The sequence below is a fragment of the Phoenix dactylifera genome, chromosome 5, assembly GCF_051530095.1.
Source record: "Phoenix dactylifera cultivar Ajwa chromosome 5, Ajwa_hap1_PhDact_Kaust_v1.1, whole genome shotgun sequence".
Taxonomy (NCBI): domain Eukaryota; kingdom Viridiplantae; phylum Streptophyta; class Magnoliopsida; order Arecales; family Arecaceae; genus Phoenix; species Phoenix dactylifera.
The window spans coordinates 26,420,049-26,447,648 of record NC_143194.1 but is presented as its reverse complement, the minus strand read 5'-3'; the positions used below and the strand labels follow the sequence as shown (position 1 = coordinate 26,447,648).

The window sequence follows — 27,600 nt, the reverse complement described above, 5'->3', positions numbered from 1 at the left end:
ATTATTTCATGTTACGTGATGAGCAATCATTTGATGGAATTGAATGCGCCTGACTGGTTCCCTGGTTTTCGGAGTCTAGATGGTCACTGTAGAATCTCAAGCTTCGGCTGGCGAGGTGGCAAGCGAGGCTGAAGAGGTCAGAGGTCAGAGAGGAGGGCCGTTTTTAGGGATATCAAGCGCTATTACTGCGAATTTTGTGGGATATGCAGGTCGAAGAAATCTCTAATCAAATCTCACATCCTCTCAAACCATAAGGTATTTCACCCTTGTGGATACATACAGGTCTCTTACAGTTTGAATCTAATGATTCTTGAAGGAAATGTTTCACAATATTATAAGTTCTAGACCACCATTTTATGTGGAGATAGTAATAGAATGAACTAGTTTAGGTTCTAATTTTTTGATGGATGTCATAATATCTGTCTTATGTTCTATATTTTTTTTGGGTTGAATTCCACTGGATTTTCTTTTAATCTGGATAATTCATTACTTGTGGATGGATGGGTAGTGGTCTCATGCATTCTGAACCGAAAGCAGAGCAGGGTGACCGTGACCGGCCATGCGGAGCCAAAGAAGTTCCTGAACAAGGTGAAGAGCCCCGGGAAGAGGGTGGAGTTCTGGCCTTACGTCCCTTACAATCTGGTCTACTACCCTTACGCAGCTCAGGCGTACGACAAGAGGGCCCCCTCCGGGTTTGTCCGCAAAGTGGACCAAGCCGTGCCGAGCCCCGGTGCACCTGAGGAGCAGTTTACATCACTCTTCAGCGATGACAACCCAAACGCCTGCTCTATCATGTGAGGGAAAGTAGTGGGCGTGGTCTTTTATGAACTTGTATTTTAGGTCATCTGGGGTGATGGAGAGGTTTTGTGATGAATGGTGCGTTTTATGGTAGAAAGTAAGAAGCTATTAGTTCTTAATGTAGGGATTTTCGGTGTCTATTTTGCTCTTTTCTTGGATGTGAAAAGCTTTTATTGGCTGCCGGAGTGGGGTTCATTTGTTTCTTGCATGGATAGGCATGTGAATGATTTGAAGTGTTGATAATTGGATGTTTTGCTATAGTCTTTAAGATGATCATTATGAGGACCTCTACGAGCGTGTATGTAGTCCCACATCGGTTCTTCGCTAGGTAGATCTTGTATACTTTTATAGGATCAAGAAACTTAAATAATATCTTCCGGTTAGCCATTTTGGATAAAGTTCTGGATTGTTATAAATGGTATCAGAGCGGATCCGGGACATAATCTATGTAGACTATGGAACACTGTAGCACGAGTCCATTAGGACTGATCCTGGTGTTTGTGATTAAATTTAAAATGAATTTGAATTCTTAACCCAACGAGAACACCGGGGCTTGAACGAAGGGATATAAAATCTATAGTAAGAATGAAAGGAAAAGCGCAATGATGGCCCTAAAATAAGATTAATTTTTGGTCGTCATTGTTATTTCTCCACTGGATTTGCATAGCAAGAACAAACTACTTGTGTAGCTAAATTCTGTAGTGGAAACTTTTTTGTGTGTGTGGATTTTCCAAATGGTTGTATCTAAAGCCTAATTATTCTGATCTATTGTCTCAATGGCCGTACCTAAAGCACCCAGCATGATGAAAAGTAAACAAATATAAAAATATTGCCGCAAATTGCCGCTCAATTTAGCTCCACGTACTGATAAGATGCCAACACGCCGTGAAACCTTCGCAAAAGCCTACTAGAAGTTCAATAATTTTGGCAATGCTTAAGGTCCTATTTGGGAAAACTTTTAGAGGGCCAAAAAGTATTCAAAAGTATTTTTAAATAAAAATTGTGTTTGGTAAAAATTTTTGAAAGCTGTTTTAGTTTTTACGGAAAGCTGAAAAGGACAAGCTCTAATTTGGAGCTTTTTGAAAATGCTGTTTTCAGCTTTACCGGGAGCTGTTTTTTGGACCAAATTATCCCCATTTAAATCTCACTTTTTTCTCCAAAACCCTCATCCCACCTCTTCTTCTCTCACCCATCCTCTCCCTCTTCCTCTCTATCTTCTTCTTCCTCTCAACGTCGCCGCCTCTGTTCCTTCTTTCTCTTCTTTTTTTTTTTTGTTTTGGGAGCTCGTGGCTGCCCACGGTGGCAGCCATCATGCCGGCCACCACCAATGGCCGGCGACCCTTCTATATTTCAATGAAATAAAATAATAAATAAATAAATAAATAAAATAAATAAAATAATGAGTGAATGACAAAAAATCTGATCTAAATAAATAAATAAATAAAAATATTAGTAATTATTTAACCAATTTTATTATCTAGCTAGAAAATTTGTTAGAGAGATAAATGGTAATTAGAAGGATGAAAAATTAATTTACACTAATAAGTATAATATTTTATATATTTATTATTGTATTATACTATAAATATAATATTATATTACATTATATCATAATACATTGATATGTTATGTTAAATAATTTAATATTATATTCAATCATTATTCTATAATACATAATGTTATAGTACTATATTATAATAATAATATATTACATTACATTAATATTATATCATATTATATATTTATGTATTAATACGTATTATATTTTATTATGCTCTGTTGTATAATACTGGTAATATCCTTTATGGTCATTTTGTCACATAAAAGTACTTTCTCAGTTTGTTTACCAAATACATGTTAAAGTGCCACAGCAATTTAAAAATGTAGTTATCAAGCAGCAAACATCTTTTTATAAACGCTCTGTTTAGACAGCTCTACTTCCAACCGCTCTACTTCTAAAAGCTCTACTACTAACAGCTCCTCCAAACAGGGTCTAAGCCATTTATGTCAGGCAGCGCCGCTAATTATTCTATAATACATAATGTTATAGTACTATACTATAATAATAATATATTACATTACATTAAGATTATATCATATTATATATTTATGTATTAATACGTATTATATTTTATTATGCTCTGTTGTATAATACTGGTAATATCCTTTATGGTCATTTTGTCACATAAAAGTACTTTCTCAGTTTGTTTACCAAATACATGTTAAAGTGCCACAGCAATTTAAAAATGTAGTTATCAAGCAGCAAACATCTTTTTATAAACGCTCTGTTTAGACAGCTCTACTTCCAACCGCTCTACTTCTAAAAGCTCTACTACTAACAGCTCCTCCAAATAGGGTCTAAGCCATTTATGTCAGGCAGCGCCGCTAAAGGGGGATAACAGAGTGCAGATGAATAGGATATGGACCTTAAAAGTGATCGACTCGGGACTCGAACACCTGTAGCAGCATCAAGTGCTCAAACTTTGTCAGCAGCAGAAAGATCAAGATGAAGTTTCCTGCCCTTCTCTTCTCCACTCTCCGTCTATACTATGTTCTTTTGCTTTCTTCCCACTCTTGTATTCTTTCAACCTTCTTCTGTAACCCTTTCAGCCTTCAATAAACAGAGGGTAGCATTTGTTACCTCCTGTGTCCCTCAAAAGAAAAAAAAAAAGAAGATGTTTGCTGGCCTTCCACTGCTTTCTGCTCGCCAGCAGCGCTACTAAAAATAATGAAAGATTGTTTAGAGTGCCGCCGTAATGATGAAAGATTTGATAAAGCAGAAAAAAAGTTGGATCAATTATTGGTTGTGTAATGAGGTGGATGATAATTGTAGCAGCTTTGGTCATGGATTGAGGAGACTTAGAAGTCTTCCTGCTGGATTTTAGTGCTGAAACAAGAACCCCACCAATCAGAAAGATATAGCTCTATTTGAGTTTCTTGCCAGATTTTGGAGATAATATATGCAGTGCTGCTTCCAAACACCACTTAACCTTCGGAGCTGGGGATTGGTGCCGTAACAACCACCGGTCCATAGTTTCCGAATCGGCTCATGTTACAGTATCCTCTAGTTTATATACGTTGTATATTGAATAATTAGTTAAAAAATGTTATTCGAAACTATATATAAGCCTGCATAGGTCCGTTGAAAAACATTAAAAGATTGGAGACGCAGATAAGACATAGATTTTTATTTTAAAAAATAAAATCTAAATAATATGGGATTTCTACGATAATCATGCAAATAAGGATGAAGACAGAAATAAATTTAGGTGATTATATATATAACGTCTTCAACAAATTTTCGTAGATGATTATTAAGAGAGATACTAAGAATATTTTAATCATAAAGTATGATATGCAGAATTTGAAACGATATATTTCTTTCTTATTTAATAATATAATCGAAATAATAGACTTGTAGCACTATGGGTGAGATAAAATATTAAGCTATGTATTGAGTTGGGAAGGACGGATAGGTTTGATTGCCTTCTTCACTTAGACTCGTAGAGGAAAGGTCGATCGTGTCAGGAATCACTGACATCCAGCAGGCAACTTTTAGGTGAAGGCGGGATTGATAACTAAATAAGATTCTGATGAAAGTAAGATTGCTATCCGATTGCAAATAGATGATCAGTCTTTAGAGAGCGTTGGATTAGTGGCGTTCAAACTTTTCTTCGGAAGAAAAAGATTTGCAGCAAAATCCTATTCTAAGTGCGGAGCATTTAGGTTATATAACTATGATTGATAACAATTTTGGATGTATGGTGCCTATTGGCGATGCCAATGCAATATGCAAGTTTAATTACGGTTTATGGTCTTAAGCCCTGATGACAAAAATGTCATTTGTGTTCCAAGATTAAATTTTGAACTTGTAGTTCATTTCCAAATTCTCATGGAAATTATCTTGCCTTTGCTTTATTTCTTTCCTTCTTTTTTTTCTTTTTTTGTTGATGAGAGAGAGAGAGAGAGAGAGAGATGACAAAAGGGAGATATCAATATTTGCAGACTATTTTTTTGATAGAGAAGGAAAGAATGAAAAATAAAAAGAAAAATGAAGCTCGAATGTGAGAGCGGGAGAAAGAGATGAGGAAAAAAAGGCCACATGCCACAACTCTGCCTATGGCTAATGACTATAGATCAAAACGCAAGAGTCTCTATTTCTCTAGGCAAAACAATAAATAAGAAAAGCAAGCCCAATCTAGTTCCATTGCCAACCTAGGTGTAAGGTACTTTTTGGTGATAATGTCCTTATTTTTAATCCAGTTTCCTTTATTTTCATGACATCAAAGCTGGAATTACTATCAATTAAACAACAAATATTTTGTTGACGCAGCTCATCTCACAGCTCAAAATAGATTTTGAGTTGGGTGAGCCTGGCCCGAACCAGAGTTTATTCACCATCTGAGAGTTGGATCAACGATCTTTAGATTAAAATTTTTGCAACAACGGATGACTCATATATTTCTAGTCTGAATATATCAAAAAAAAAATCAAAATATAACAAGTTTTGAAGTGCTCTGGGCAGCTCCTCTTTGGCACGTAGGGGAGCCAGATTAATCGGCCCAACCTATAATTCGCGGGCCTGGTTAAGAAAATGAGTCTTGCGGGCCTGGGCCAGCTGTTTGGTGTGTGCGCGCTTAAGAGAGAGAAAAGGACATATAAAAGCAGTAACAACGTATAGCAGCCACAGCAAACTAATAGTAGTGTCTAAAACATACTGCAATCAAGATTGCACAAGTAATTAAAGACATTCAAGCTCTCTCTGCTAAAACACTAAATAGCATTAGCTTTTTGAACAGCTTGCTATTGCTATACTGAGTTGCAAACTATAAATCCTGCAGGCCCTAACGCTGACTATAAGATCAGTTATTCCTTTCCCTATTGCTATACTAAGTTGCAAACTATAAATCCTGCAGGTCCTGACGCTGACTATAAGATCAGTTCCTCCTTTCCCTTAACTTGAGCATGTTCCTGAACCAATATGCTGAATTCTTGGGGTACCGCTTAAGCGTGCTGTAGTCCACATAGACGAGGCCAAACCTCGACGTGTATCCCAACTTCCACTCAAAATTATCGAGCAGAGACCAAGCAAAATAGCCCATCACATTGGCCCCATCGTCGATCGCCTTCTTGAGCTCGGTTATGTAGCTCTTGTAATAATTCACCCTCTGAGTGTCGCGCAAGGCCCCAGGAAGAGTTACGTTGCCGGGCTGGTCCATTCCTGCGATCAGTATCATGACGGTATTAGAACTTAATTATGGATCGAAGAGGATGGTCTGATGTATCTCTCATACCATTTTCGGCTAGTATGACGGTTGGATTGCCGTAAGTCTCCTTAACATAAGTCACAGCCTTGTACATTCCCCATGGTACGATGTAAAGCCATTCAGAGTGCGCCTGCATGCATGAAAAACAGTCCAAAATCAACTCTCCACGACTGGGCCATATCAATTCAAAGTAATGCTCAGTGGAGAACCATTTTAAGACAATATTATCAAAGCAAAGATTTAAGCTTCAGTCCTTACACCATTAAATTGAGATAGTATGGTCTGACAAAACTAAGGTTAATTTGGATATAATCCAGTTATATTAGCCCAAAGATTTGCAAAAGCTATGAAACTACACGAGGGAGTTCATGCAAGCCGAGGATAGATCTCGGTTAAATTTAAGGGTGCCATGTATTATTGGCTTATAGTCCAAAAGATTAAACTATCATGAGACGCAGTGATCAAGCTAATGGGCCCATGTGACATTCTTCTATGGTTAATTCACTTCTGCTTGAGGGAGAAGAGGCGCTCTCTAATTAATTTCTTTTCTTTTATTTCTTTTTAAATATCAATAACAAAAAGCAAATAACGAAAATGGGGAGAGTGGTGCTTTAAGATGCAGGAAAAAATGAGGTGGTGGATGACGAGGGTGGCCCATTAAACTAACATCCAAGGACCAAGATCCTAAACTCTAACCTTGTTTTTTATATACAAAAATCCACATTAAAATGATTGATATTTTCTAAATACAACAAACAAATGGAGTGATGGGACGAAATTAGGTTTAACAACAATACGAAACATTTCCTTAATTTCTATCCTAAACCCAAAATTAGAACCTTGATGGCGAACATAAAATTCTATTTCTAGATAAGTACAATATAAGCAACGCGTGCAAGCAATTGAAAACATATTTCAATCATAAATGTATTACTAGATAAGTACATATTACTTAAAATTCTTTTTATTAATTTTATTTATTTAATATACTATAAATGTGATAAGGTTATAACAACTTTTGCTCAAATAACAACTTACTGATTATTCTAATCCTACAATAAATAAATTAAATAAACACTTACTCGCGGTCCAATTGGCACACCATCACGATCGTCTGCATTTATCGGAGAGCAAGAAAAATTGTTATTTAGAAACAGATAAAATTTCACTACGTAATTTTTTATTACAATATGAAGAGTTTAAAGGATCTCACAAGCAAATTGAGTATGCCAGTCTGCAGAGTAGCTAACTGGTGTCTGCGAGTACGTTGGCTGGTCCTCCATGTAGTACGATGTATATTGGTTAATCCCAACGTAGTCTATCGAACCTTTTACCATCTCAACTTCTTCGCGGGTGAACTTAGGAAGCCTCTCTTTGACAATCTCTTGCATCGTTTTCGGATACTCGCCATATATTATAGGGTGCAGGAACCTGTCACCAGAATGATCAGATTTCATTAAAATTTATTAGCTCATAAGTCTTGTATCTTTTACTTTTTCTTCTCACTATCTAAACTCAGCCTTGGTGTTACCATCCAATATGGAAGTCTCGAGCTCTCTGAGCTGCCTCCTGGTCCCTGATCGAGTTGGTAAGAGGTTCATACCAAACAAAGTCACAGAGTATTCCTATCTTGCCTTTCTGATGGGCCTGTAAATATTAATATAATAAAAAAATGTATCAGTAAGTAATCAGTTGTAGCTAACATGCCAAGTGACCAGTAGTTTACCAGTCAGCATAAAAGAACTAATATGATAAATTTACTGAAATAAAAATCACATATGAATTTTCTGAAAGCAGAATTACATGCTGATTTTTTTTATCCAACAAAATTTTGTTCGAATTGTAAAATTTCACCTTTCTCTTGATCCTAAGATGTTTCTGTATCTGCTGACAAATTCAAGCAATGTGTCCCTGATAAATCTTATTCTTGTCAAACAAACTTTCAGTATGATTATATTATGAAATAAGAAAGGGGGATTCTCCAAAGTCTCAATGGTAGTCCTACCAATTCTAATTCATTTAAAATGATTAAATTAGAACTAGCAAACATAAATAACTCTGAACTAAGAGATCCAGGCATGCTTAGGTAGCGTTTGAAAGACATCGATTTTATTATTTTTTTTAATGATATTGCTTACATCAATGGGCATGCATTATTTATGATTCTATGTGCACAGAAAAAAATGTTTTCACTCCGATAGCATATATGATATTTGGACCATTTACCTGATATTTCTCACGATATCTCTTCACTGCAGCGGCATGAGATAATATTAGATGATGGGCCACAATGTAAGGCTCCGTAGCGGAGTTCCCTCCGGCTGAACAGTTGGTGCACCTTCCAGGGGCATGAGTGCCATCATCGTACCCAAGAGCTGCCACCACCCTGGGCTCATTGAACGTGAACCAGTTTTTCACTCTATCCCCAAACATCTTGAAACAGAAATCAGCAAAGTTCGCATATGCCTCCCTGCATGATATAAATGATCGATCAGAATTATAAACCAATCTCAACAGATTTGGGGCTTCTTGAATGATCAGGCTAAAAATTCTATTAGACTCATAGAATGAGCATAATCAGCAAAATCATAAGAATAAAGGCTGGGCTAGGCCTATATTCTAAGCATCCAGAAATCACTTAATAGGCCGGCCTGAGTCCCATCAGTAGAAAAAAAATCTCAAAACTTATGATCCATTGTACTGACGGCACAATTTATGAATATAATAAAATTTTCAGCTCAATTATCCAAACAGACTTTTATTAGAATTCAAAGACTACCATAACGGTCAAAATCTTGCAGCATTGTTAATAATATCTAGATCTGTGCAAAAACTAACAACAGGCAATGATTTGAAGATTCCGATGTATTCTGTTTTTATGGTTACTTTTGAACTAGTTACTGGATTGGGGTTTACCATAGGCATATCTTTTATATGTATAACAGTATACTACTTACTCATACATAATAACTTGGTACAGGCATCTCTTCATATATGCGTGCATGCATGCGAGTTGCATATATGGTTCAGTGGAACCACCAATAAATCCGACGATGAAACACTGGAGACTTACACTATCTTAGGGCTTAACCAGCCAAGATACTCATCTTGAAGTGCTTGTGGGAGATCATAGTGGTAGAGATTTGCATACGGAGTAATGCCTGATATGCAAAGAATTTATTAGCTCAAAACAGCTTTCAAGATAATTAACGAATTGATTCAATGTGGGCTTCTAGATTGAGGCAGGAGTTTACCTTGCTTTAACATGTAATTGATCAGTCTGTTGTAATAGAATACACCTCTCCAGTTAACTTTTCCAGTTCCCTCTACAAAAGTAGAACCATATACATCAGATGAATTTCTTTAGAAACAGCAGCATTATTTTTTATTTGAAAAATGAAGTTATGTATGAAAATAATGAGAAATTATTGTGTCACAAACTTGGGAAAATTCGGGACCAAGAGATTGAGAATCGGTAAGCATCAAAATTCATCTTCTTCATGATGTCCACATCTTCCTGCACCATACAATCAAGTTGTTTGAATTTGAAATATAAAACAAGCCTAAATCGCTAGCTCTTCCAGGATAATTGTCATGTACTCAGCAGTCTATATGACTCGACTTTTATCCCTCTTAAAAAAAATGTGACTCCATATATATGGCAAGGTCGCATGAAGAATGAGGGTTATACACAAATTTGTTGTGTTAGATCGACATCTTATATATCTCTTCAAATTTCAGAACTTCTAGAATCTCAATCCACAGAAAGCTTCTTCTGCCGCTGACAAGACGAGCTTGGCTCAGACATGAGTCTGTTGGGTGCCACCCGGGCCTGGAAAACTGTAAGCCTAACGACTAGCTAAGCTTATTATTTAGGTAAAAGAAGCTGGATCCAACTGGCCTGATCTGACCCAACCCGAGCATGTAACCTGGGCGGATTTTGGGTTGGGCTTGACCTGGCTCTTTGATCCCTAGGTGATAGCTCCATAAAATTAATTATTAGTTAGGTTTCTGGCCATCCAATTCCCAGTTAATCTCGATATTTATAATAATATAACAACTGGCAATAATATCCCAATCCAGCTATTAAGATAGACCTTATCCACACAAATCATAATGTTTGTCAACATATCTCTAATATGCATTCATAGATTAAAAATGGTTTTGATTCATTAGATTAAAAAGGTTGCTGTGTAATTATATGCAAACATTTTTGTATGAAAAAAGATGAGAAAAGTATCATTAAAAAAGAAGAAAAACAAAAAGGAAAAGAAGATGAGAAAAGGGAATGCATCTCCACCGGTCTTTAGTTGAACTAACCGGTCTGCATCTTATCACCGAACAAAGAACAAGCAAAGCTAGTACTCTATAGCTAACATCAGATCAAGAAAGCTAATATTCTTACCTTGTAGCGGTGGTACTCGTCCACCGTCACGTCGGCGGTGGCGTTGCCTGCAATATTACCTGATACGAGTACATATATAAACGTCAGAGAACTTCAGAAAAAAAAAGGGCTAAAACTATAAGGGAAGGCAATGTAATGGCTTGACGGAGGGTGTGATGGTTATATATATTTATATATTACCCGGGATCTTGACGAAGGTATCCCAGATGCATGGGCCACGCCCTTCCTTCAGCGCCATACCCTCCACCTGGTACGCCGACGCTGCCGTCCCGAACACGAAGCCCTCCGGGAAGCTCGAGCGGCTTAGAGGGTGGGCATGCTTCAGAGCGGGCTGCGGGATGGAGGCCGAACAACCAAAGGCAAACAAGAAGAAGAAGAAGAAAGGGAGCACTAGAGACCTCATCATGGCGAGAGCTTGAGGAGAGGAGGAAAGGAATACTAGGTATGGAGGGGTGGGGGTTGAGGTGGGGGATGGGGGTGGGGTGGGTTTTTATAGAGTTAGAGTTGGTCCCATCATCTTAGAGTTGGACCAGTAGTCCAACTACGGAAGACCGCACAAAAATCGGGAGAGCCACCTTAGCTACCGGAGAAGAAATCGGAGAAGAAATCTTGTTTCACTGCGACAACGCTTTAGCTGTTGGTTTCCTTAAAATTCTCTCCACGTCTGCTGGGGTACGTGATGGGTGAATTCGAGTGGGATGGAAATTCCTCGTGATATTCTCGTAACCATGTATGACGTAAAGTGAAGTTAGGAAAAGAGTCTTGATGGCACACAAAATTTTTTATGTGAAAGGAAGTCTCGATGGTTCTGATCGCTAGGAAGTTCAAGCAAGCAAAGGGATTTCATGTGAAGTGAGTTCCTTGAGAGATAAGATATGCATGGAGAGACCTCCTTGACGTGGCTGGAACATGCAAGGCATCGCATGGTCATGCAACGCTTTGTGTCGTATTTCAAGTACAACTTGTTTAACCAAGTATATTTTCGGTTGACTTCTTGTTATGCGAACAACATTCTCGGAGAATGTTGTTCTTGACTCTTGATCCTTAAAGCCTTTTACCTTTCGATAAACACTATCACCTATTTCCAAGCTTTTGGATAAGATCGAACTAGCCTCTTCGTCAGCGACTCCAAGTCCAACTACCATTGGGCTTGTAGTTTCTTCTATCCCTAGTCCCTACTTGTTCTTTTCACCCCCTCTATCTTCAACACGTGTCCTCCATTTTTTTTTCGCTTCGTCTCCTTAATGAAATGAGGTGGTCGAGTCCCCCTCCTCTTTCTTCAGAAAAAAGAAGAAAAAAAAATGTTCAGATTTGCTAAAGTGGGAACAAGGCTTATAAATACAGAGATTTTGGTCAACTTGGTGGGTGGCTGATACCAGATTATATCAATTGAGTTGGAAGCTTGAGCAAAAAAAAGTAAAGAGGAGAGTTTACTCTCATCGGTAGGACAACGACGCTGATATAAAAATCTTGATAAATTATGTAAATTTTTATCATTTCAAGAAATTAGTTGGATCAAATCATTAGCTGTACAGCAGGAAACATTGCAAGCATCATGACTAGCGACAGTGATAAAGAATTTAACGATGATTTGGGTTGCTTGAGATCTAATCCCGTGCGGTCCCTATGGCACGTACGTATACCTAGATAAAATCGGAGCTTTCCCAATCTCCGTCCCATCCTCGATTGTGGTCACCATAAGCTTCTTGTATTGTATTGATAAATGCTGATGCAAAAATATATAAATCGATATTTCTGCCAAGATCTTAGATAAGACGAAAACCTTTTGGAAATATGCATTTATTACGTACAGATCATCATCGTTTACACTTACTCTTGCATGTGTTGACAAGTAATGGGGGGAAAGAGAGACTTTGAGATTACGTAAAGACGACCAGGCTAACAAACAAGCTATGTAAATTCCTTGTTCCTTTGAAGGGCTTTGTAATTTTATAGAGGGGTAATTAATGGCCGGTCCAGTGTTAGACCGGACTATAAGTTTTAGTCCCTATTGACTCTTTTTGTAATAGCCGGTCCATCCCGTTTCTGGCTTTCCATTTGAGATGAAAATAGCCCTCTTCTTCTCATCGATTCGGCTTCATCTCTTTCCATTTTTCACTCTTATCTTCACATGGATATAGCTCTCATCGTTAAGGTTTCATATTTTTCCTTTTTTGTAATCCTATCTCCCCACGAAATTTTCCATCTTCCTCACCGATTCCGGTTGATTTTTAGTCCCCTATTTCAAACCCTAAGACCGTAAACAAGTTCCCACCGGCAAATCGCTCTTGCTCCCTTGTCTTGTTAAGTCGTTCCTCTCTTGACTCTAATTTCCGACAGGTCTCCGACTGAGAGTTCTGAGTCGATGACATTTTGTCGAGTCCCACTCCATAAGCTATCTTTGACGCTCGCGATTCGCCTTGATAGTTGGTAGCCGGTGCTTCGCTCGACATTGCTTCCTAAACCCTCTCTGAGGCGTATTTCCAGTCCTTCAACGGTTTGTAAACCCTGCATCATACTTTCTCAATTTGTTTTTCCTAATAGGGCATTTTTTTAAAAAAATGTGCGAGTGCTTAGGATTTGAGAAATTATCAGACAGAGACGCTGTGATAGCAAAATAGAGATTTTTGTCTTCAAAAAGTCTGATTATTTGGTTCCATTTCTGTTTGTTGTTATAGTTTTTTAAAATCATTTATTATCCCGTCTATGTTTTACTCAATTATATGTTTCTATATTTGAGTTGATTTTATTCACAATTAGTGTTTGAATATATTTGTGTTGCAGACATTTTAGATGGCTCCAATTCAGACTAGACGCAAAGCACCTGCTGTTGGCCTAAACAATATGGTCAACAGTAGGTGTTACTTCAGCCATTTTGTCAATTTGATTGTCACCCTAGTCTCATTTATGTCTCATGAGTAGAAGGTTAGGATCACTGGCACACCTTTTGGGCATATGCTAGGTCTTCCATATATTAAACAGTGTAAGCCTGTCCTGGACACTCTGTTCTCCTTTTGGGATGATGACGATGAGGGTTTTTGGTTTGGTAAGGTTCTAATTCCTTTTGTAGGGAGTGATTTTGCACTAATTCTTGGTTTAAGTGCGATGAGCGATGAGGTAGAACTGCATAGAAAGGGGAGTCTTACGTCTGACCTCATTATCCTTTTTTTGAGGGGGACCATAAAAAAGCTAATAGAAATGCAGTTAAAAATAGATTACAATTTCTTGTTGGAAAGAGCGGACAACAAGATGTAGAGAATTTCACAAAATTATAGGTTCTATATCTCTTTATGACTATCCTCTTTCTAACTATACATTATTATATTTCTAAGGCATTATGTTCATATCTTGATGATTTAGACCGCTTAGGTTCATATAGTTGGGGTCTTGCTATTTTTGCTTTTCTTCGCCAACAGATACCTAGTCTAGCCGATAGTGTGAGGTCAAGGAATATCACCGACAAAGGATCAGCTAGATATATGGATGGCTGCACGGCCGCTTTGGTGGTAAGCATCTTAATGTTTGTTTTAAATTTCATTGTTAAGATATGTATTTACTTCTAATTTGATATTTACAGTGATTTTTTGCAGGCATGAGCTGTTGAGCATGCAAACAGCCTTGTTGGAAGCCAACGACCCCCGTTCATGTATCCACGTCTCCTGCATTGGAGCAATGCTCCATTCCCTCGTAAGGTGGACGTGATTGTTGAAATCATAAAGAAGTTAAAACGATATCAGGTTTGAATTTTTATTTCTTACATCGAAAATAATTTAATTTGATGCCAAACTTAAGTTTTCGCTTGCACCAGATGATCGAGAAGCTAGAGCCTAGAGAGGAGGAGTTGCACATTCTCTCGCAAGGAAGGCCACGAGATGTTGCTCCGATAGAGACGTGAAGAGATGATGCATTGCAAAAGGGTGTACAAAAAAGTTACAATGTGTGTACAAAAAACTTACAAGCATTCTAGACTTTCGCACGTACCTTTCAATTGGCGGCACACACTTATGTACATATGGCACACACCTCTCATGTCTCTACACATCATTAATTCTTGGCAGCACACACTTACAACTACTTGGCACACATCTTTCTTGACTTGGCACACACCTTTCAATTGATGGAAAATTGTTATTTCTATATGGCACTCAATCTATCATGTCTCTAACCATTATTATTTCACAGTAGCACTAACTTAAAACCATTTGGCACCCATTTACTTCCATTCGGTATGCACTTTTCACTTGCCGGCATACACTTAGCTCCATTTGGCGCACACCTATCTTCTCTATGCACATCATTAATTGTTGCTAGCACATGCTTACAAACACCTGGCGCACATATAATTTCATTTCGCATTTAGTTAAATACATACACTTAGTTGGATAATTCTTTTGTTTTAGTTACCTTCATCCAGCCATAGCGAACCTCATCCAATAGAAAGCATAGAGAAACGCATGAGATTGGTTGAGAGGTGTTTAATAACACATGGCTTTAGTTTACAAGACCCTGAAACCATTGGGGATGACGAAGGGGGGACGATCGCCGGTTGGTCCTGATAGAGAAGAGGTTGTCCAAAGTCGAGAAGGTTCTCCAAGATAAGGGTCTCTTGTCGGATGACCAACGAAGTAAGCATGCAACCGGTTCTACTATGGTAAGCAAAGTTTGAAGAATTATTAACTCGGTCTTCTTGTCGAACTTGTATTTTTGTATGAATTAAATACCACACATTATCAGGTGAGGGAAGAGCATATTATTAACTCCAACCAAACAAGAAGCATTTCATTACTTTTCCGTTGACCACACTTTCCCCCCTTCTTTTCCCGCAAACCAAACGAGCCCGAAGTGACAATTTTGGATACTTCAGTGATGCTCTGCATGCGAAGCTATCTGATTGACAGCTGTTATACATACATGTGATGTGTCTGTGCAGGGGTGCTATTTAATTTTGGAAGGAACATGTGTAGTTTCTCCCACTATAATTCCCAGATTGAACTTTGAAGAACTTACTCCACTTCTCAATATAATTTTGGAAGGATGGATGGCTACAAGGTTAAAGGTTTTCTTAGAAGTTTGCCATCAACGGAAGAAATTCTAGGTTAAAGTGATGATAAGTGAATCCCAAATAAGATCATCTACTTCATATAATATGTACTCTGCAACTTCCATCAAATATCTGAAACCATTTAAACTTCTCTTTTAGTACCTCAACTGTGAGGACATAAAATTCTTACTAGAACCATGGCTGTTGTTATTAAACTACTAATAAGTTTCAGTTTATGAAGAATCAACATTAAGCTTTACAGTAATGCAAATGAGAGCTTGATCACTGTTGTTATTGTCTTTCCATGAATCCCCGAAGGGTTGAGCCAAGGGCAATGATTGACATGAGAAAAATAATTAGTCAATCAATTTGCCTCCTCCAAGTGTGATAATTAGAATGTTGTTATGATCTATCAATTTCCATTTTGATAGCAAAATAGAAAGGAGATCTATTTTGAACCCCCTGCAACGGCTCAAACTGAAACGAATTAATGATTCAAAATCTGGCCATTATCTAACCATGGCAGCATTATCTAGTGGCTGATTTATATCATTGGCATTATATATTTAGATAAATAAAATAATATTTTTAAATTTATACACTTATAGTATCTCGATAAAATATTCAAAATAAACTGCGATTGCAAACATAAAGCTGCTAATTTTCAGTTACTGATTGCTATATTTCGAATAATCTCGATTGGACGCATGCGGACAAATAACTGCCATTATAATTAATCGTTAACGTAGCCAACAACGGTCGCAGAGGCTTCAGATCCAGTCGGAGAGGAAGGCTTTACTGAAACCCTGTCCTGAAGTAAGGACAAGGTCATGTCCAGTCGCTGTTGCTTTGCTCCTCCACAATATTAATTTTTTCTCGTCAGCATCCTGCCCGTCTTACCTCCCTCGCTTGCTCTCTCTCTCCCCCCCGTCCCGCATCTATGGTTCTGCTTCGGCCATTGGATGGCCTTTTTACAGGCAAAGGTTTGACGGAGTTAAACTATATATGTTTTTACTGGGGATTCGAAAAGTACTCTACCCTTCTGTTCCCCTCTCTCTTTAGACAGGCTTCCAGAGAGAGCGAGCGAGCGAGCGAGAGAGAGAGAGAGAGTTAAAACAGGAGCTTGTTTTCTCTCAAAGAAAAAGAGCGCATTTGCCAACTTCGCCCTGCTAGGACTAGAGAACAGACACCACTGTGGGCGGGTTCAGTGGAATAAATAGCGGGAAGTGGGTGGGAGCTGGGAGCGAGCTTCTAATGCTGTAGAATGAGATTTCCATGCAATCCTTACTTAGCTGTGAGTAGCGCAGCCCCTCTCTCACACACATTCTGCAGAGAGAAGACTGAGTTTTCTTCTCTCTCTCTCTCTCTCTCTCTCTCTCTCTCTCTCACACACACACACACACACACACACACACACACAAACCCACTGCAGAGAGAAGACTGAGTTTTCTTCTATTTTGATCTCAAGCAACGGCAACGAACAGGAGCTGAAATGACTAAGGATGATGGCTTCAAGGTCCTCAAAATCCAGGTATCTCGTGCTCCCTTGTCTACTCTCTCTCTCTCTCTCTCTCTCTCTCTCTCTCACACACACACACACACACACCCACTGTGCAGAGAGAAGACTGAGTTTTCTTCTATTTTGATCTCAAGCAACGGCAACGAACAGGAGCTGAAATGACTAAGGATGATGGCTTCAAGGTCCTCAAAATCCAGGTATCTCGTGCTCCCTTGTCTACTCTCTCTCTCTCGCTGTTGCTCTCTCCTTGTGTGTCTTCTAAGGAAAGGGGAAGTATTTGAAGGAAATAGTTTGTTTCTTGCAGACGTGCATACTCAAGGTGAGCATACATTGTGATGGATGCAAGCAGAAAGTTAAGAAGCTCCTCCAAAAAATTGAAGGTACTCATCCTCCTCGATTTTTTTCCCAGGTTTCTTCTGATCTTGCTTGATGTTTTTTTTTTCTCTTTCTTTTTTTGTGTTTTTTCTTCTTTTTTTTTTTTTGCGGTTTCCTGTGGACTTAAGCAAGAGATCCCTCCTTTTCACATATATTTTTGTCAGTTTCATGCAAGATCTTCTTGCTACTTCTTAAGTTAAACAGTTTCTAGGTGAATTTTTTAACTGGTGATGAAATGGAGGATATTGGAATATCTCTGCTCTACCAAGAGGAGTTTTTATGGACATATAATGTGATCAGCAGTAAAATGTATTTTGTTGCAATATATCCCTCTTGTTCTTCGATCTGTTTAACCTTTCCAACTCTTTTTTTTTTCTTGGGAACTGATTGAAATGATATGGAGAAATGAAAGGAGGTTAAACCTTTATTTTCTTTCCAAACTGGCCTCATTGCCTTTCAACTCTTGGAATATCACTACGATAACTGCCGTCAAGCAGTGTAAGGGGCACAAAAATGAAGCTGTGACCACCAATTTTATACATTTGTTTGTTATTAACTAATGTGTCCTCATTTGTATCTGATTCAGGAGTCTACTCAGTAAGCATAGATTTGGAGAATCAGAGGGTCGCTGTCTCAGGAAATGTGGATTCCGAAACTCTGATAAAAAAGCTGGCCAGATCAGGCAAACATGCAGAGCTCTGGTCTCAGAAAACCAGCAGCCAAAACCCCAAGCCCAACCAACAGAAGCAACAGAGGCAAGCTGCTGCTGCCCATCCAAGGATGGATGGCGGCAAGAACAACAACAAAGACCAAGGCAAGCAACGCCTCATCCAAGGCCTCAGAGCCTTCAAGAATCAGCACAATAAGCTTCCCTCATTGAGCTCTGACGAGGAAGAGTATGATGATGATGACGAAGTCGAAGGCCTGGATGTGCTGCCTTTCCTTGATATGAACCCAATCAATTTCCTGAGGCAGACAAGCAATGCAGCAGCCGGTGCAAAGGAAAATTGCAACGGCAATGCTGGTGGGCATGATAATGGCGGAGCTGGAAAGAAGAGTGGAGGAAATACCAACCCGAGTCAGGTAGAGAACAAAAATGGATCCCAGAAAAAGGGCATGGACATTTCGGCTAATAGCAAGATCATAAATGGTGTCTACTTGGGTGGCGGCAATCCTAACGCAGGGGTCATCAATGGCGTCCGCTTGGGTGGCAGCAATCCTAACGCTGGGGTCATCGATGGTGTCCGCTTGGGTGGCAGCAATCCTAACGCAGGGATCATCAATGGTGTCCACTTGGGTGGCGGCAATCCTAACGCAGGGGCGATAAGAAGGGTGAATGACATAAACGGCATGACGACGGGTCTTCATGGCCTTGGTCGAAACAGTGGAAATGGATTCTCTGGCTACGCAAGGTTCCCATCGAATGGTGAGGGATTTGGAGAGCGTCGTCAGTCCCCCATGATGGAGAACATGCAAGGGTATCAGGCCCATCCATCATCCATGATGAACAACTTGATGGGGCGCAGCAATAACATGATCATGCACGACAGCAGATCCATGCAACCTCAGATGATGTACCGTAGGTCCCCTCAGATATCTCCTTACACTGGCTACTACCCCTGCTATCCAAATCCCTACCATCCCAGCAACCTGTCAGAAAATAGTGATTATGGCATTCATCTTTTCAGTGATGAGAACACCAGCTGGGGCTGTGTTGTGATGTAGAATGGTTTCGTAGGTTGAGTTAGGCAAGTCTTTTCTTCTTTTATTTCTTTGTTGTTATAATGCCGCTACCTATTCCTGTTGTTAGTGCATTAGTTTGGTGCTTAAGAGTTAAAGCTGACGGCTTCATGGATAATTATTTCAAGAAGCTATGGAACATAGTAGTGCGATATACCATTTAGTGCTTCGCTGACTGGGCTGGCTATAATGATCGAATGGATTCGAAGCCGGTATAGCAATATTGACGGGCAATTGCTGCTCCACGATATATACAATGCAAAAATAGTGTGGCTCCTTTAGTCCTTTCAGATTATCTATATTTATCGAAAGACGAATATTGCTATCGACTAAATCGCATCATTCTGATTTTTTTTAAAGAAAACTAAACATTTATTTTATTTTTTTTCTAATTTTGTTTGCTATACTGATCGTTTTGCGAGAGGGGCGTTGCATTAAAAAAAAGAAAGAAAGAAAAAAAAAAACTGAATAGAAGAAGAAGCTTTGAACGGATGAGTCGGTACGGCTAGTCAATGTCTCTTGAGAGATAATTAACTAGTTACGTAAAGAGTATCGGCGTATTCACTCTTCCCAAAGATTCACACTCCCCAAGACAATGTCCTGGATAAAGTGGCTCGAGAGGAGTGCATGGAGCAAGATAAAGGCAGTTAATAAATCAACTATGCTTAAATACAAATGCGAGGGCAATGAACTACGAACGCCACAATAACAATATCCACGTAAATAAAAAGAAAAAGCTGATAACACGCACGCTTACGATATCATAATGTTCGTTTCTCCACCGTTATAAAGATGGTCAGCTCAGAAGCACGGGTGAGATCCAAAGTCCACAAGTGGGTGGAAAAGAATTCTTGGGGTTGGGAAGGCAATTAGGGATGATAAAACTAAGATGTCATTTAGATTAAATTTGATTCTGTGATCCAAAGATGAATTTTTTTTTTCTTTCCTCCAAACAGCAGCCATTCCATGAACGTCGCCCAAGGGTAGGAATAGTAGTTACCCGCATCCATGGGACACCCACATACCAGTCCTGTCACTTTGGCTGGTAGGAGACATGGAGACCAGAAACAGAGGGGCAGAGGACAAAAGCTGGGAACACCTTGTAACGAGTAAAGCTAAAGCACTGCAAACTAAACACAATAAATCTTCTTTAGACTATAATAGATAGCTTTAGTATCGTTGAAGAATGTTGTCACTTGCTTTTAGGACAAGGGATATCTGACATAAAGGCTGAGGATCTATGAAGGGTTTAGATACTGAGACTGGCCGGTGGAAGCAGCAGAGCTATTGCCTTTTTGACTTTCAGGCATGAAGCACAGTTGCTTACCACTTTCTACCTTCAGCCTGGTAGATGATGACCGGCAGAAACTGTAGAAGGGCAGACAGACCAAGACCTGGACTGGTTGGTCAGGTCTGGGTTCAAATGTTGTCCTGGCTTGAAACTGAATGCATTACCGAACTCAATTTGAAAGACAAAACTCATTAATTCAAGTCGTAGAGACAAACTAGATCCGTTGAAACCAAACTAGACCAACCATTAGAAGCAGTTCGTGAACCATAACTATGATTTATAAAATTTTTAAATGCTTTCATTCCCTATCCCACTCTGAACTTTGATCCACATGCATCTGTTTTTCACTCAGCCGGGTCCAAAGAACAGATCAGACAAATAATATTAGACTGGATCCAACACCAAGAAGGGTTCGAGCATGAATAATGCTCAGACCGAATTGGATCAACCCAACAGCATCGGCCATTATTATACTGATCAAACATTGGCCAGCTATTTAAAGCTGACTCCAATCCTGGCTAAATTTATATGGAAGAATCACACGCTAATAATATCAAAAATACCAAAAGGTTTGATTTTGTGGCCTATCAGCGATCAGGATATTCTACAGTAGAAAGCAAACTGGGTTATTCTAATGGTGCTTCTCTATTAACTTAGACATCAAAACTCAGAAACTCTATTTGCCATAACATATATCCCTAGTAGTCCAGATAAGAATCCTAAGCTAGAGAACCACAGAGTACTAATGAGTGAACATAAAAATAATACATCTTTTAAGAATGCCACATGGTTACGTAACTAGGCCACTGTAAGAGGGAATACCTCCTTACATGACTTGCAGGAAGCTTCCTTCTTGCTTCCCTCAGCCTCAAAACAAAGCGATAAATATTTTATACCACCCAACACATGATATTAAAATCTAATATTTTACTCCTGATACCATATCTGTCCCATATCAAATCTAACATTAATCATGCAGGTTCTTACTTTTCGTTGCTAATTATAGAGGCCACAGTGGTTAATTAGCTCGGTCTGTTTTCAATAAATCCTGTCAGCTAGAAACAGCACAACTGCCTATACATGCATTAGTGAACTAGGTGCTCTCCAAGTACGGACGTGATAAAACATCGATGCAGTCATCTGGAATGAGATCTTGACCATTCTTGTCAAATGGTATTGAGCTTAAAAATAAACAATAAATGAATAAATCTTACATCCATCATACTTTATCCAAATTGGAAGTTTAAAAATTTCAGACCACTTAAAGAATCTTCTGCCTCAGAGTCAGAAATTTGGAAATTTTTCCGGATCCACATTTCTTCATATTACACTGCTAATGTGTACTTTTATGTGGTCTCTAAAATCTAAATCCTCCAGGAGAGCTAACCATTAGAAGGGCAGGGGTCATATCATACCCATATTCATACGGCATCAGAGGATACAGACTGGAACAGAGAGCAATGGCTAGAATTCCCCTTCTTTTCTTTTTTAGTCGTACAAAATATGTAGAGTGATCCAAGTTCTAGGCAATTCATTACTTCTTCAGGCCATGTTTGGCTGTCATGAATGGGAATTAGTGACGGTTTTCCCATTACAAGAAATCCATTCCAAGAAATCATCAGAAGTGACCAATTCCCATTCTATGTTTGGATAAATCTTAGGTAATCTCAAGACAATAAAGCAAACCTTGTAGTGTACAATAAAAAAAAAAAATGGCCCAGTGCACAAGGTTTTAGCAACTGTGTAGTCTATGAAGGGTCAAATATATGCAGCTTACTCCCACATATGTCGAGGTCATTTTCATGTTTCTAACTCGTGACCTTGAGGTCATAATGGAGCAACCACAACTTTGTGCTAAAACTCACCATCTTATAGTATACAATATAAAATATTATTAATGTACTAATTATTTAATATTGACTCTATAAATATTATAATATCAATGCTATTATATTAGCCATAAATTTATATTAATCTATTATCAATATATTAATATATTAATAATGGATATCATCTTAATATTATATAATATAGTATTTTAATATTATATTAATATAATATTATATAAGATAAATTGATATTAATTATTAAAAATCTAGTTTTAATATATGATTGATGTATTTTGTCATATATTCATATTTAATATTAATATTAATGTATAAAATTCATAATATATTAACAATATATTTGATTAAATGTAATATTTAGTACTTTATTGTACTAATTATATCATGAATATATTAATATAATATATCCATGCAATTATGATATATTAATATTTTATCAGTATACTCATATAATAAATATACCTTTCATATTATTATATTTGAATAATATATTATGTCCTATTATTAATATATAACATGAGTACCATATCATATTAATAAATTATGAATATAATAATAAAATATATATTATTAATATTACTAATATATGAATAATGATCAATAATAATATTCCTATTAAATATATTTTAGTAATAAACAATATAAAATGTTACATTATAGAATAATATTGACATAATATATTGAATAAAAAAATATAACATGGAATATGATATTAATAAATACGCAATTTTTATCATTTAATAGGTAACATATTGTTATAATATAATTGTATGCATAATTAATTTTAATAATTATAATGCAAAAAAGAATCTTTTTTGTATCATTTAAATACATATCCAACATTGGGAAAAAAATACCCAAGCCCCCCCCTCTTAGGAATTGTTTCTTCTTTATATGGGAATTTGATACCTAGAGGATCAACATTCCCATGTCCAAATTAGTTACAAAACACGGAAATAGGCCGCATTGGAAACCATTACCTATTTTAACCTTCAAATTCCTACAAATTGAAAATGGCCTCAATCTAAAGCCCATATCCATGTGCCCATTATCCTTTGTACTCTAGACACCCTAATCTTACCGCTCATAATGCTTCAAAGAGTACTCACCTGCAGAGGGTCTTGAATCAGAACCTGATGCAATATCATGATATTAGGGCTACAAAGAATATTAGCATAGAAGGACGAAAAACTCCAACACTTACCAGGTGTGGCAACATCACATACAGTTAATTAAAACTCCCAGTTGGTGGAAGAAACAAGTACATGTACATAAAGACCGATGGCTGGCTGGATGGATGTTGTTAGTTGTTACAGGCACATTATACATGCACGCAACACCAGTATCCCCACCAGCAATCATGATGTCAAAAATCCCAATAAACTGATACATTCACAAACAAAATGTCAAATGCCTAAGAAAATTGGAAGCATATTTAAATTTTTGAGAGTATAGTGCAAAAAGAAACTGTCTTGCATAAACCACCATTATAAGCCAATGGAAAGGAAAAAATCAATCTGTTTACTAAGTGCAACCAGATGAAGAACTCTCAAATGAAGTTCACCAACAACATAAATCTTCTTTCATAAAAAATTATTAGTTTAATAACTCTACCAACAGAGAATGGAATATCATAATAAAATTTAACATAAGCACATCAAACTATGGATTAATGGGTGTCTACATGAAGGCTAGTGAGCACACACTAGTTTTGGGTTTTATTCCACATAGACTAACTTTTATACATGGCCTATGAGGCATACAACAAATTCAAATTCATGAAAGTTTATCAGAGCTGCAACATTGCTTCCACAAATACAAACAGTAGTAGTCATAAGTAATTTGATTTGGGAATCTGAAATTAAGAAAAACTATTCAAGTTTCTACAACTATTTGAGAACAGTCACAAGACAATTGAAGAAAGATGGGAATTCATTTTTTATATAAATAAGAAGAATGTGTCATCATCAATACATCTACCTACAAGTTCCATTACATTTCTTTTATTGAAAGGAGAAATGAAAAAAGGTGCATGTGGAAGTAGAAATCATACACGAGACACTAACCCAGAAATAAATAAACAACAAATTATTTGGTAAATAATTTGTGATAATTTACGAATAAGTTGTGAAATAGATTGTAGCATCTGTGATTTTCTTCTGTATTAATGGACAGTGTAATATTTCGGAAGAATGTATTCAAATATTCGGCTGACGAAATATGCATGATGAGTTGGAGAATTTTGTTAGTAATTTGAAAAACAATGATGACAAAGTCTGCAAAAATGAGGTTCTGAAGCTTCGTACAAATAGAGTATGTACCATCAACCTGATGCTATATGGTTTAAAACTGCATTAATAGAGATTCTTCTGCCATCATAAGTAATATTCAAGCATCAAAGTTGTAGTTACGAGTTGCTCAAATTAAAGATAAATACAACAAATGACCTCTTCTTATCGCCTCTCATTTTTCCTCCGTCTAGACTGAGCTTTTTGCCACTTTTTTCTTGGAACTAATTTCTTCTTTGGTTTTAGCTTTAACTCAGGAGAAAATTTAAAATTTGGATCTCTCATACGTGCTTGTATGTCCTTAAAGAACTGTATGTTTAGCCTTTTAGGCCCTCCCTCTCGCAGCTCTGCATACTCTGGTCCTGAAACAATGTTTTCAAAAGCTCCAATCAGTATATCTATATCACTCATGACCTCCAACACGTTTATATAGCGGCCATCTGGCCCTTTCTTCAACTTCTTCAGTGCATTTTCTACAGCAAGCTTTCTAGCTTGCTTTCCTGGAGACAGCTCTGGAGGCTCCTTTTCAGCTTTCAGCAACTCTGAGATGGATCGATATTTAGGTGTTTCCTCAAACTCAAACAATTTGTCTATATGTGGATCACTGCGCTCATTTGGGTGGGCATCAGTAGGAATGTCATCATCATCATCCCATTCACTACCACTCCACAAAGTCATCTCCTCGTCACTTTCAGAGCATATACTTCTCAGCTCATCACTCTCATCGGCATCAATAAGGTCAGCATTTTCCTTAGCCGTCTTTCTCAATTTCTTAATTTCCTTCTCCAAATTGCTCTTATTTTTTTCATTATCTTCTTCATCTTCATCCTCACTTGCCGTCCACAGGCAGTCATCCTCATCCATCTCCTTTGCCCAGGCTTTTCTGAATTCTTGATTGCCCGGTCCTCCACTACCAAACAAATTATAATGTGCGCGTTCACGAGCATAGGATCGGGATACTGAAAAATGATGAAGAAAACATTTAAACAGACGTCATAAATACTGCAATTCAAACTCAAAAGGCTCAATACTTTAATTCAACTGCACAATGAATTCTCAAATTATTAAATTTCTTTCCAATATTGTGAAGGATAGATTGACACTTGAGCATTTCATAACTCATCGATTTACAAATAAAGGAGCAGAAAAGACCAAGCAGGATACATGAAACATTTTCAAACAGAAAACACCTATTGCCCAAACCTATACTGTAATCCCCATTGCAAACTCAAAAGAATCATAACGATTCTTTTTCCCCCCAAGAGACAAGCTCTCTTAATCTTATGCTTATAGTTCAATTATTAGAGTTCTACAATCTCCAACAATCATTTGGGCTGTTTGGCTCTTAATCCAATAAGGCCATGCCCTAAAGACAAGGGCAGTTCTCTATATCGAGCATTATCTCTTCGTCAAGACTTCCCCTCTCTCTCTCTCTTTTCTTTTTCGGGGTGAATTCAGGCGATTGCATTAGAGAGTTGCCCATTTCAAATATATGAACTTAAAATTGTGTCCCTATCAAAGCAGGTTTCCCCTACCACCAAATTTCTTCCAGGATTCACCGAAAGCCCTATATTGCAACAAATCAGGCATCAATGGATAGAGGACTCACATTAGGCTGAGGGTCCAGAACTAAATTCATTCCAATCGTGCTTTTTAACATTAAGCAGTCTCTAAACAGAAGCGATTAGGTTTTCTACTTAAGGTTAAAACCGAGTTCAAAATTATCATTCCCTGAGATCTTTGGAGAGGGTTTTGTTGTCCGCCAAATAAAGTATCGATCTTTATCCCTTAAACAACAACAACAACAACAACGGGAAAAAAAAAAAACCCAGAAAACATGTACCAGACCTTGCATGGTGGGAACCGAATGTCCGCCAATGGCTCTTCCTCTACCGTGCTCCATCTCCAAATAAAATGAAACTTCCAATCTGGAACCAATCACAAGCCCGTTAAATAAGGAAAGAGAGGAGGAGGAAGGAGGCAAAAGGAGTAGTTCTAACATTTTGGAAGCTGGAGATAGAGGAAAACGGGGTCGAACGGTCTGGAGGAACGGAAACAAGTTTAGGCGGCGACTCAACAGTCGAGCCATCTCTCTACATATAGATATATTTGGTAGGCAATCAGCCTCTGGTCCAGAAAGATGCGAGCTTGGGGTTCGAGAAACAGCGGAGGAAGAGAAGAGGTTGGCGAGGGGAGAGAGACGAAGGTGGGTTTGAGAAAAAAAGGAGGGGAGGAGGGAGTGAATCGATCTCAGGGACGGCACATGGTCTGGTTTGGATCAGGGCCGGCTCAGAACGCAGGCAGGTTTGATGGGATTACAATTCTTCGACTCCCAGCTGGATCGGTAAGCGATGGGAGCAAGATTGACGAAGTTACCGTAGGGTTCCCCGGGTCTCCTCCAAAGCCCACCGCAGAGATGCGGCGCCCGAAAGGGTTGAACCCTTCGAGCTCAACCAGCCTAGTCTCAACACCTCTCGCGAGGGGCAGAAACACCGGCTCGAAGGACCCATGGCCGAATCGCAGTTATTCACTTGATCCAATCTTACTGGATTAACAGGACAGGGCGTGACAGTTTATGCTAACCAAATGGTTGGTTCTAGAAATAAATGACAATAAAATTGATCTAGCTATCTATCTACCTACCTACCTACCTATCTAATTTATTAGAAAACTATGGAAATTAATTAGTGATGAATGATATAGATCAAAACAGTGTCCATTCAACAACGTCAAACAACACCCGAACTCTAATTCCATTCAACAAAATGAAAATTAGTATAAATCTTATTGTGTTTCACCTTTTGACCTAAAATTGAACCAATGCAATTTGTGTTACCGAGAGCATTACCTAGCTGCATCCGACTCTTGGGGCTCGTTTGGTTCGCGGGAAGCATTTTCCTTCCTAGGAATATGATTCCTGGGAAACAAATTCCTAGGAAGAGCATGCCTAGGAAAGTACTTTTGGCATGTTTAGTTGACCATGGGAAAGTGACAAATTTCCAAGGTGCTTATGTTTGGTTGGCCATCCA

General features: G+C 38.1%; 3 protein-coding genes and 1 pseudogene across 6 annotated transcripts; 2 read left to right on the top strand and 2 right to left on the bottom strand.

Moving 5' to 3' along the window:
* The first annotated feature begins 79 nt into the window (after positions 1-79).
* Positions 80-798, top strand: LOC149753513 (heavy metal-associated isoprenylated plant protein 21 pseudogene; annotated as a pseudogene).
* Positions 799-5,474: 4,676 nt separating this feature from the next.
* On the bottom strand, positions 5,475-10,926 carry LOC149753512 (beta-glucosidase 1-like). Its single transcript, XM_089930778.1, has 11 exons — positions 10,651-10,926; positions 10,471-10,529; positions 9,507-9,582; positions 9,320-9,391; positions 9,139-9,226; positions 8,292-8,535; positions 7,597-7,712; positions 7,279-7,496; positions 7,148-7,179; positions 6,093-6,195; positions 5,475-6,019 (listed from the first exon to the last, which is right to left on the bottom strand). Exons 1-11 carry the CDS (start codon positions 10,874-10,876, stop codon positions 5,736-5,738), a joined length of 1,518 nt encoding a protein of 505 aa, XP_089786904.1. The 5' UTR covers positions 10,877-10,926; the 3' UTR covers positions 5,475-5,735.
* A 5,616-nt stretch (positions 10,927-16,542) lies between these two features.
* Positions 16,543-19,442, top strand: LOC103696948 (uncharacterized). The gene is made up of 5 exons (XM_089930777.1): positions 16,543-16,805; positions 16,980-17,042; positions 17,165-17,227; positions 17,335-17,410; positions 17,992-19,442. The coding sequence occupies exons 1-5, from the start codon at positions 16,776-16,778 to the stop codon at positions 19,128-19,130; spliced, it is 1,371 nt and encodes a 456-aa protein (XP_089786903.1). The 5' UTR covers positions 16,543-16,775; the 3' UTR covers positions 19,131-19,442.
* A 3,588-nt stretch (positions 19,443-23,030) lies between these two features.
* LOC103696947 (glutamyl-tRNA (Gln) amidotransferase subunit C) lies at positions 23,031-27,010 on the bottom strand. Of its 4 annotated transcripts, none has more exons than XR_602484.6 (5): positions 26,572-27,010; positions 26,420-26,499; positions 24,731-25,530; positions 23,488-23,666; positions 23,033-23,416 (listed from the first exon to the last, which is right to left on the bottom strand). XR_602484.6 is itself a non-coding variant. In XM_088722034.2 (4 exons), exons 1-3 carry the CDS (start codon positions 26,658-26,660, stop codon positions 24,737-24,739), a joined length of 963 nt encoding a protein of 320 aa, XP_088578160.2. In that variant the 5' UTR covers positions 26,661-27,010; the 3' UTR covers positions 23,031-23,666; positions 24,731-24,736. The 4 variants fall into 4 exon arrangements, 2 of the variants coding, with proteins under 2 accessions (XP_088578160.2, XP_008776898.3); XR_003383425.4 differs by having other exon boundaries at positions 23,033-23,392; XM_088722034.2 differs by having other exon boundaries at positions 23,031-23,666.
* Between the last annotated feature and the right edge of the window lie 590 nt (positions 27,011-27,600).

Excerpts from the sequence above, each read along its gene's own strand:
- LOC149753512 (XM_089930778.1), bottom strand. The coding sequence starts at position 10,876 with ATGATGAGGTCTCTAGTGCTCCCTTTCTTCTTCTTCTTCTTGTTTGCC. Across the intron at positions 9,392-9,506 it reads TTGGTCCCGAATTTTCCCAA|AGGGAACTGGAAAAGTTAAC; the intron begins GTTTGTGACACA and ends CTACTTTTGTAG. Across the intron at positions 7,713-8,291 it reads GATATCGTGAGAAATATCAG|GCCCATCAGAAAGGCAAGAT; the intron begins GTAAATGGTCCA and ends TAATATTTACAG.
- LOC103696948 (XM_089930777.1), top strand. The coding sequence starts at position 16,776 with ATGAGATTTCCATGCAATCCTTACTTAGCT. Across the intron at positions 17,043-17,164 it reads TCAAGGTCCTCAAAATCCAG|CAACGGCAACGAACAGGAGC; the intron begins GTATCTCGTGCT and ends TTTGATCTCAAG. Across the intron at positions 17,228-17,334 it reads TCAAGGTCCTCAAAATCCAG|ACGTGCATACTCAAGGTGAG; the intron begins GTATCTCGTGCT and ends TGTTTCTTGCAG.
- LOC103696947 (XM_088722034.2), bottom strand. The coding sequence starts at position 26,660 with ATGGCTCGACTGTTGAGTCGCCGCCTAAACTTGTTTCCGTTCCTCCAG. Across the intron at positions 26,500-26,571 it reads CTATCTCCAGCTTCCAAAAT|ATTGGAAGTTTCATTTTATT; the intron begins GTTAGAACTACT and ends GATTGGTTCCAG. Across the intron at positions 25,531-26,419 it reads TTCGGTTCCCACCATGCAAG|TATCCCGATCCTATGCTCGT; the intron begins GTCTGGTACATG and ends ATCATTTTTCAG.